A 9,908-nucleotide genomic window follows, 5' to 3' on the forward strand; every position below is an offset into this window, starting at 1 on the left:
TTACATTTCTATCATCAGACTAACACCTACATTTAAAAATACACAATGTAATAATAACCTACAATTTAAAAGTCAGACACATGTTAGTTACACCAGCTACAGAATTTACGACACACACAGTAAAAAAAAAAAGCAGTAAAATAGCAAAAGAAAAAAACTTCCCTCTTGCTTCCCTCTCACAAACCAACCGGAATTCCTCCAACCACTTACAGCATCAGTGCGTGACAGTCCATCTCAATCACAGTCCATTGGCTTTCATCTCTCACATTCATAAAGACATAGATGTCTTATCTCTCTCAGCACCCTCTCCCTCTCCATCTAGAGCCATAGATATAGCGTATATGGCATTGTCTCACTCTACTCCCCTCTTAGTATCAGCAGTAGGCATGACAGCCCTGTCGCCACAGCAAAAAAGATGGCCGCACATCACTTTGTGCTCTGTCTGAAAGCAGCAGTGCGCTGGGCATGGGGCGCTGACGGTCACAGTCCCCCTCCACCCTGGCTCCTTCGGGGTGGTCCCCTGGGGGTGGTCTGTGCTTTAGCTGCAGTGTCCTCCCACACTGCTGAGCAGTGCTCTGGGACACTGGCGTCCAGGAGAGTTACCTCACTCACACCTGGGCTAGAGTCACCTCTGACCTCTAGTTACCTGTAATGGTCATCCTCCAGCAGCAGGGGTCACCATCGATTACCTCTTGTTGGAGGTACGCACCTGGTGTCTCACCCAGCCAGTAGGAGCTGTAGAACAGAGAATGAATTAATCTTTTAATACTTTGTTGCTAAGGCATAGGTTTGGTTAGATTTGAATATGGGTAACACTGGATTCTGCCACCTTTTTAATATCCTGCAACAGCGGTTTCATGAGTACTCACAGCGTGGGTGTCCAGGAGGTCTGGGGTTGCTGGCACTACTCCCAAACGAGGACTGGAAGTTATGGATGGTCTCCTGCAGAATCTGCCTCTCTCTACCCTGTGGTAACATTCAAAGGGGTTAAGTTTGGATCCCCCTAAATAAGTGTCCTTCAACCCTGGTCATACTGTACATGTGAATACATCTGGTTCTACTGATCCACCAATGATCAAGCCATTGACCAGGTGAATCAGGTGTGTTCTAAAACAGATAAACACAAAAATATTCGATCTTTGGTAATAAGATTTCAAGCATCTAAAAGACACCTGAAAGCAAATACAGGAGGCTACTAGAACAGGTCAAGGTGTCAACAGTCTTTGGTGAACTAAATACAACAAAGGTATAGAAGAGTTAGGCATACAACCAAAAAAGGCCATATTGAATACAGTGTAGAAAACCCACTTTTCCAGCATTCAGTTCAGAGATGGCTGCCAGGATCTGCTGTCTAGGCCCATCTGTCTTGATCCCCAGTTCCTTCAAGTCTCCATCAGTCAGAGTCAGGAACGCCTCCATATCCACCTACAGGAGATGGAGATAGATCGGTTGAGATGACAGAGAGATACGAGATGCTGGAGATATTCATTGTTTGATAAACAATATGGGAGGGATTCAAGTCACAGTTATGAATATATTACTGGTAGTAAAAGAAGTGTGTATACTGCACCTCTTGCTCTTCAAATATGGGCTGGTATTTCTCCAGTGACAGTTTCTTCAGGATGCCTGATAGCTCATCTGTGTGATAGATAGAAGAGAAGGTCAGTTCAGATGGCTCCGTTATGTGGAGGTAAGCAGAGAACCAACTACGTCCTGTAAACAAAGTTTATCATTGTCGCTACCAGAGACCCTTAGACTCACCCTCGTCTGTGATGGTGCCACTGCTGGAGCCCCCACTGCTCTTGGAGCGTGGGTGGGAGGAGGCGGAGGACAGGGAGTCCCCAGGGGGAGGCTTTGGGGTGGGAGACGGAGACGGGGTCAGGGTGGGAGAGGTGCTCTTGGAGGTGGAAGAGTTCCCAGACTGAGGTCTCTTCTTCAGGTCGATCTTCTGTTAGGAAGGAATAGAGATGTCTGTGTGTTAATCCCTAGCTAAATCATTAACGGTGTGAGGTTTATACAGTGCCCTCCAAAACAGAAGACAGAATGCTTCCTCTTTCCAATACTTATGGAGGGCATTGTATCTACAGCACTGAAGTACCACAAGCAAAAAAAATATATATATATATTTCAGCATGAGTCTGACCCGTCTGGAGTGGACGTCGCTGGCCACCAGACTAGGGGTGCTGTGGATGTCAGGCAGGCTGATGTCGGGCACAGCAGGGACAGGAGCATGGGCAAGAACAGGAGCAGGAGTGGGGGTCATGCTAGGCAGCTCTGCAGCCTGGGCCTTGGGGTCCAGCAAGCCTGCAGCTCTCTTTCTCTGGGCTGCGATCTGAGACAGGACGCTGTCCGCACTGCCACCTGTTGGACGTAAGCACAGCCCCGAGGTCAGTGTGTGTGTGTGTGTGTGTGGGTGTGTGTGTATGTGTGTGTGTGTGTGTGTGTGTGTGTGTGTGTGTGTGTGTGTGTACCTGAGCGGTTGTGAGAGTCTGCCCCATGTCGGTTAACCCCTGCCACGCCATTGGAGCCTCCCGAGGAGTGGGGTGAGTGATAGTTGCCAGAGTTGGAGGGTGAGGAAGATGAGGGTCCTTTAGTGATGCTGGGAAACTTGATGGATCTGCTCACCACACGACTGATAGAGGTCTGAGACATATGGTAAATAAAATACGTCAAGTATTCCGCCACAATATTGAACATATTTCAAGACAACCTCCCCCCCTTTCCAAGCACACCTGCGCGCACACACACGCACATGCACGCACACACGCACACACACACACACACACACACACACACACACACACACACACACACACACACACACTAACAATGTCCGAGTTGCCGCTGCTGTTGAAGTTGGCCTTGCCAGGTCTTTGGGGCATGGGTAGACGGGGGGCTTCACTCTTGCCCTCCTTGAGGATGCGCGAGCGGTCCGAGTTCCACGGCTCAAAGTTAGACGGGGGCAGGAAGGGCGGGATCACGGCCTTCAGCTTGTCATTGGGCAGGCGGGTCAGGGGCGCACCATTTCTCAGCTGGAGGAGGGATGTAGAAGGTTAGTAGTGGGCCTAGAGCTTCACTTCAATAAAACCTGCATTGAAGTATTTGCCCAGCGGTGAGGTAAATTTGTCAAATTCCAGCCATCAGTTCAACACAGCATGTCATTGTTATACCTTGATTCTTACAATAACATTATAATTTGCTGCAGTTTGCCAATGAACTCAACATTGTTATTCAGCCAGCTTGAAACCTTTTGATGTACAGGGCAATTTAGTTTTCAGGTTAAATCTTAAAGAAATGTAAATTCAAAACCAGTTTTATTCAAATATTCCTACCATTGTTGTTATTAGAAAGTCATCATTATCTGTGCCAGTTCTGCCAAGACCTATAAAACAGACACAGTAACATTTACTGTCAAATAAATAAGTACAGTAGTTAGCTCAGTAAAGTCATACTCACATTCTCTCATGTTCCTGCATTCAAGGCCCAACAGTGTGGATCACTGACCATGCCCACATTTACCAACAAAATGGTCTGTTGAACTATGTACAGTAAATCCCTCAGATATGGCCATTTTGAAATATAAAATGTTCAGAAGGTATTTGAGAATATGGATGCCTAGGAAATACCAGGAAATACCACTCACCACTAGGAAATACCACTCACATCCCATTTTGTTGTCATGGTGGAAAGTCTACCTCATTGTACAACCAATAAGACTGCCCTGTCCTATTGAATTTTAATGTACTGTACCCGAAGGGTATTTTCTTATGCTTTACACAAGAGAGAAGGTATACCTGAATCTGAATCCAAGGAATATACAGTATAGTTTATACTATACTGCATAACATATCATGCTTTGAAGATGTCAAAAACAATGTTCGCCATTTTAATAGCAGTCTATGTCCTCTATGACTCACCGCTGTCTTTGCTCTTGGCTGTCCAGGCTGTGATGATGTCAGCACCCCCCAGTGCAGCAGGGGGCGCCACTGCTCCGTTAGAGGCAGCAGACTTCCTGTCAGCCTTCATGGTGGCGTCCAGGGAGGTTTCGGGGTCATCAGGGAAAGGCCCCAGGCGGTTGGAGGACAGACCGTGTCTCAGGGTGTGGGTTAGCTTTAGTCTGCGGAACCTGTTGGACATCCTGTTCCACCATGACTGGAAGGGAAAGGGACACAGTCATGTGATTCGTCACCATGGCAATGAATTATAGCAGTGTGTCCATGTCTAAGGCCATTGATGTGGGTATTTACTTGACTATTTTTATTTTTATTTTTAAATCTTTGAATTCACATCTCACCTTTAGCCCTCCCTTGTCATCTGGTGGCACAGGGACGTTGTTGAGGGACTGTCTGCTTTTGGAGCGTGTGAGGGAGGGTCTACCACGGTGTTTCCCCTTTTCTTTGTCCACTTGCATGCAGACAGACGCCAGCAGCCTCACCAGCTCTGTATCTGAGGGAACATGAATACAAACGATGACTACGTGAAGGAAGAAAGAGTCTACAGACGTCTCCTCACTTCAGAGTTCCTCAGAGTTCTGAGCAGTGGCCATTAGGATTTGGGTCAACTCCATTTTAAATAGAATTATCCATCGTGAATTGAAAACTGCTGTTTATTTTCAATGAAGATTTTTTGATTCCTCTTTGAATAGAAGTTTTACCTGGGTCATTTAGCAGCATGACCAGGTCAAAGGCTGTGTATCCGTTCTTTGCCCGTAGGTTGACATCTGCCCCCTGATTCAGCAGATACTTCACAACATCTTTATTCCTGTAAGAAGAGAAATTTACTTCTTGTGAAGTGTGTGTGTGTGTGTGTGTGTGTGTGTGAAAAGCACAATCCATGGATCCTATATTGAGTGTTTCAGTCACTGTCGGTTTTGTGAAAGGGTGGGAGCAAAAGAGTTTTGAGAATTTGAGTCACCATTTGAGTGCCAACCCATTTAGACAGATAGCCAGTTACAAAGTAATTCATGTGGTTATTACATAAATGAAAACCCCCTAAAAGAGAGTACAGGCCTAACCAGAATACCCATCATAACATTTTTACCCATGGTATGTGGCCTGCATGAGTGCGGTCCAGCCATGGACTCCATCTTGTTTGTCTACATCAGCAGTCTTCTCCACCAATAACTGCACCACCTCCAGCTGTCCACTCACAGCCGCGATCATCAGAGGAGACGCTCCGTCCTGATTGGCCATGTTCACCTGCCCAGGATCCTCCTCCAGGATCTCCTTCACCAGCTGGGAGTTACCTGGACACACACGCACGCACGCACGCACGCACGCACGCACACACACACAAGAGCAACCTTATCACTCAACATCAGCTACAGACAAAGGCAATGAAGATCTTTGCTGAAGTTCTTACTGAAGTTCTCTCACTGAAGTTCTACCCAAATGTTTCAAATGTTTTCAGCCCCAGCAGACCCCAAGACTGCATAGTCAACCTGTAGTTTTGTAAAGATTACAGTACTGTACATCAATACAACAGTTTTCTCTACAGAATAGAGTATGTCTCTTACAAGGCACACAACAACAACAGATAATTTGTACAATATGTTAAGTCGGAGCCTGGTAAACTTACCTAACTTCAGGGCACTGAAGACATCTGGTCTTCTTTTCTCATCATCTGTGAAGGGTTGAAATAACATAATGTGAGAGTACAAAAGAGCAACTGTATTAGAAACCTTCCAGTGGGGGGAGCAACCTATCTGTCTATGTGGTCAGATGCCATGTTACCCACCACCAAAACCACCACGCTACCTGAACCCAGTTGCACTGGGTAACAGAAGAAGACGAGAAACCCTGAGCAGAGAGACACAGGAGAGTTCTGCGAGCTAGAGTCAACACAACCCCATCCAAAACCATCAGACACTGGACCACAGTCACATGACCACCGGGAGACGGATGAGGAAATGGCAACACATGGGACTGGCTGAAAGTTATTTTTCATGGCTGCATACAAATGTCTCCATTAGATTAACTAACAAAAAGGGGAATGTAGGCAGAATTGGGACTACAATCTTTAGGTTATGACCAATTAAAGATGGAATGCTTCATCATACAAACATTAAAAGACAGTGTTTGTGTCTACACTGTGAGTCATCGTTGGCAAACAGAGACACACTGCAGAAAGCTTCAGATGCTTAAAGAGCTGCAGAGAGTTCCCTCCCGAAGTTTGTTAGTCATTTTCTTACATTGCCTAAAATGTGACTAGAATGGAGCTGATGTTAGAAGGAATACGATGCTTCTTGGGCCATTCACTAAGGCGTTGAAGCGGGATAGTGAGATCTACACCACAGATGGTGCGGAAGGTGGACACAACTTCAGAGCATTTTTTAGGTGTGAAAGTGTCTGACAGATTGTTGGGTAAGCTATCCTTTTAAGATGGCACCGCTTTCCTGCTGCCATAATAACAACAGTTGGAGAAAAGCTGAGATTAGACTTTATGGAGGGCAAGTTTCAAACCCCAGTTCTCTCCTGTGCTCCTTGTACAAACAGTAGAAACACATCAAAGAGAGCAGGAGGATAAAGCCATGGGTAACAATAGCTGCATCACTTGAGTGTCAATTGCAGAGCAACAAAAATACCTTGAAACCAGCTGTGTATTAGAAAAGTTTTACACCAATCAGGACTCGTACTAACAAGCATCAGGGCTGTTGCAACAGTATGGTGAAGGCTAAGTGAGTAAGTGCGTAGTGAGTAAGTGCGCAGTACCGCTTGAATGGAGAGGACTAGGTGAGTAAGATTCATCAGGACTAAATGAGTAGTAGTACGGATACACTACCTGGCTGAGGTCTCACAGTAGTGATGGAGTCCAGGTAGGCCTTGACCTCTCTCTGTTTGAGCTGCAGGGCTAGCTCGAATGCTGTCTTGGCAAGGACGTTCACCTGGTCCGGGTCCGCCCCCCGCTCTACCAGCTGCTGGGCTATGCCCACCTTCCCACTCAGCGTGGCTAGCATCAGGGCACCCCACCCCGTGGTCTTCTGGGAGAAGTTGACCTCCGCCCCCCACTCCAGCAGCAGACGCACAGCCCCTTCATGTCCATGCTGGGACGCCACAAGGAGCGCTGTGATGTCCATGAACTCCCTCCCACCACAGCACTCGCCCCCGCCAACACCGCCACCGAAGCTGTTGTTGTGGTTAGACAGAAAGATACTTACATACTGTAATCACACACTGTCGAGATGATCTCAGATACTGTTACTATAGTAATAGTTACTTGGTTAGATGGCGTTGCTCACTTTTCATTGCTACCATCCTATAGATTTAGAACACATATCTCTGTGGCTGAACTTGTGTAACTATGCTGGGTGTCAGTAGCTTACACTACCTGCAGCGGTTATTGTTGTTGCCATTGGCGACACCCTCGGCAACGGCCAGGTGATCGTAGTCGTCCACGAAGGCACCGCTCTCCAGTAGGAGCTTGGCCACATGGGTGTGGCCTCCCCTGGCGGCCATGGTCAGCACACTGGCGCCCATCCTGTTCCTGCCGTTGATCTCTGCCCCGTTCTCCAGCAGGATGTGAGCAACACTCAGGTGACCAAACCTGGGGGTAGACGAGGTGTAACAGAGATGGCAAATGTGACTTGGGGCTGGTAAAATGAGCTCCGCTTAACTAGTGGTGTGTTACAGGGTAATTAGTGGGCTAGCTTCAGCAAGTCCAACTATTGTTCTTCCTATTACTTATTATTATGAGTGGGCTTGCTTCAGCAATCTATCTATTCATCCATCCAACCAACCAACCAACCAACCAACTCCCCAGCAAATCCATCTATCATCTTTAAACTTTTTCCACTACCAAGATAAGACTTTGCAAGCCCATAAAGTTTCTTCTGGAATTTATTTTTCTAGTTATAGGCTATTTCACTGTTAATCTGTGTTACCCCAAACAGTTTACACACACACACACACACACACACACACACACACACACACACACACACACACACACACACACTTCACTTTATTAATACACTTTTGCCTGTTCTCTATCACTACCAAAAGACACGTACACCCATGTAACACCATGCACCACACGTCGGTTCTTCTTTAGCAGTGAACACTAAACTACCACACCTCGCAGCCTGCATGAGCGGGGTCCAGCCATAGTTGTTACGGCTGTCCACCGAAGCCCCCTTCCGCAGTAGAAATCGGACCAGGTTCTCATGTCCACTCGCAGAGGCAAACTGTAAAGCAGTGTTTCCCTCTTCGTCTGTGCAATCTACGGGTACAAGAGATAGTCCCCTGTTGATGTCCACAACATTGCATTCCGATCCCGCTTCTGACCGCAGCCTGCTTTGCCTCCCGGACTCTTTCGCCCCTGGCTCAAGAATCCCTCTAGCAGTCTCGTAGTCCCCCTCATCACAGGCACGAAACAACAGCAGTGAGTTTGCTGGAACACCCAAATTCATTTTACGAATTATTCTAGTCTGTTATTGTTGTGTTCTAAAAGTTTACCCCTACTTTTTATTCCGATGTCTATAGGCGGCCGGAGTTTTAAAAGCATGACGTACTTCAGACAATGGTTAAATTCAGCCCTCGTATAATATTATCATAACATTTCAACTCGCTTTTTGGTTACTTTTGAAATCGTATTCGCAACCGGAGCTGTCCCGTTTCAACCTCTGGAAGAAATCTTTTCCCAGTACCCAATTTGCGCGTGCGCAACATGAAAACGTAAGCGGGGCAGCGCAGTCGTTTTTTCAGACCATCCAGAATAAAATTGGCCAAAACTGCCTAGGCGATTTGTTCAACCTCTCTGACATCATTCTGTCCTATATTAATGTACCTCTGCCCCCACGATGGAGGATACCTTTATTGTTTATATATTACACCTGGAACAACCACAAATAATAAGGTCTTGATTGAGGGGTTTTAGTTTAATGAGATTAGGTAGTTAGTGCAGCGCTGAATTGGATACCTTCTATCATTCTCCCTTGTTTTTAATACAACCTGCAAACTCTGTAGCACTACCCGCAGCCAGCAGATGGAGTCCCTCTCCAATCAACTCTGCTGCCTGCCTGTCTTTTTTAGGGTCAATTAATTTGAGGGTCACTTTCTCCTCACAAATCCACTCTCCACACACACACATAGTTTATGAGCCTAACTATAAATATCCTTGTAAATGAATAATGTTCTCTCCAACCTGTGGCAATGGGCCAAGTACAACAACTATGGCCCTGTGCATCAACCATCCCCAATTACTCTGTCAAACATTGATATATGTCACCCAGCACCAAATCAGTGGTGCTCTTCACAAGAGACTACAGGGCAGAAATCATTAAAAACAACAGCTATAAATAATAGGATCTGACAAGCCCGGTGGAGGAGTGACTTTGTGTGTCCTTGCAGCTACATTGGATGGGAGTTACAAGTTACAAGAGTTTGTTTTTGTTCCTGGTCCTGTAAAGTAATATCAAAGCTCACTCACTGATCCATACACATGTCAGTGCTATGCTGAGAATTCTAATCGTCAATCATCAGCTCGACGCCGTGCCATTGGCTTCTTAATGTTCCTGTAAGGGCAAAGGCTGCAGCTGGCTCTATCCTTTGGAATCCAGATAGAACACCAACATTAATATTCTCGACTCGAAGTGTATGTGCTCCAAATATATTCATGTGCCCAAAATTGTGCCTAAAAATTATATGCAATTCTATCCATGTGGACTATTTAGTATTTGCAAACTCACTTGAATGAACTAATGACAGCTATTTCAGTGAAATTCCCCAGTTTCATGTTTTATTCCACCAGTTCATATTCAATTATAACAGATATTATAACATTTTTTGCATTCTTATGCAGATGTCCAGAGGGGATGAATGATTTTAATGTCTCCAGAGGAGTTGTTAGAAAACTGTCAGTCAATTAATTCCACCCCTATTCCCAACCTTTACCCACATGGGGTATAATGT

The 9,908-nt window shown here is 45.9% G+C and overlaps 1 protein-coding gene across 1 annotated transcript; it reads right to left on the bottom strand.

Annotated features, from left to right (window-relative positions):
• Positions 1–8,581, bottom strand: anks6 (ankyrin repeat and sterile alpha motif domain containing 6). Its single transcript, XM_083695700.1, has 17 exons — positions 8,073–8,581; positions 7,327–7,542; positions 6,781–7,124; positions 5,578–5,622; positions 5,041–5,245; positions 4,655–4,761; positions 4,295–4,446; positions 3,918–4,152; positions 3,333–3,382; positions 2,829–3,032; positions 2,472–2,643; positions 2,144–2,361; positions 1,762–1,948; positions 1,571–1,638; positions 1,309–1,425; positions 870–966; positions 1–735 (listed from the first exon to the last, which is right to left on the bottom strand). Exons 1-17 carry the CDS (start codon positions 8,405–8,407, stop codon positions 686–688), a joined length of 2,802 nt encoding a protein of 933 aa, XP_083551826.1. The 5' UTR covers positions 8,408–8,581; the 3' UTR covers positions 1–685.
• Between the last annotated feature and the right edge of the window lie 1,327 nt (positions 8,582–9,908).

The sequence above is a fragment of the Argentina silus genome (genome assembly GCF_951799395.1).
Source record: "Argentina silus genome assembly, chromosome: 1".
In the NCBI taxonomy this organism is placed as follows: Eukaryota; Metazoa; Chordata; class Actinopteri; order Argentiniformes; family Argentinidae; genus Argentina; species Argentina silus.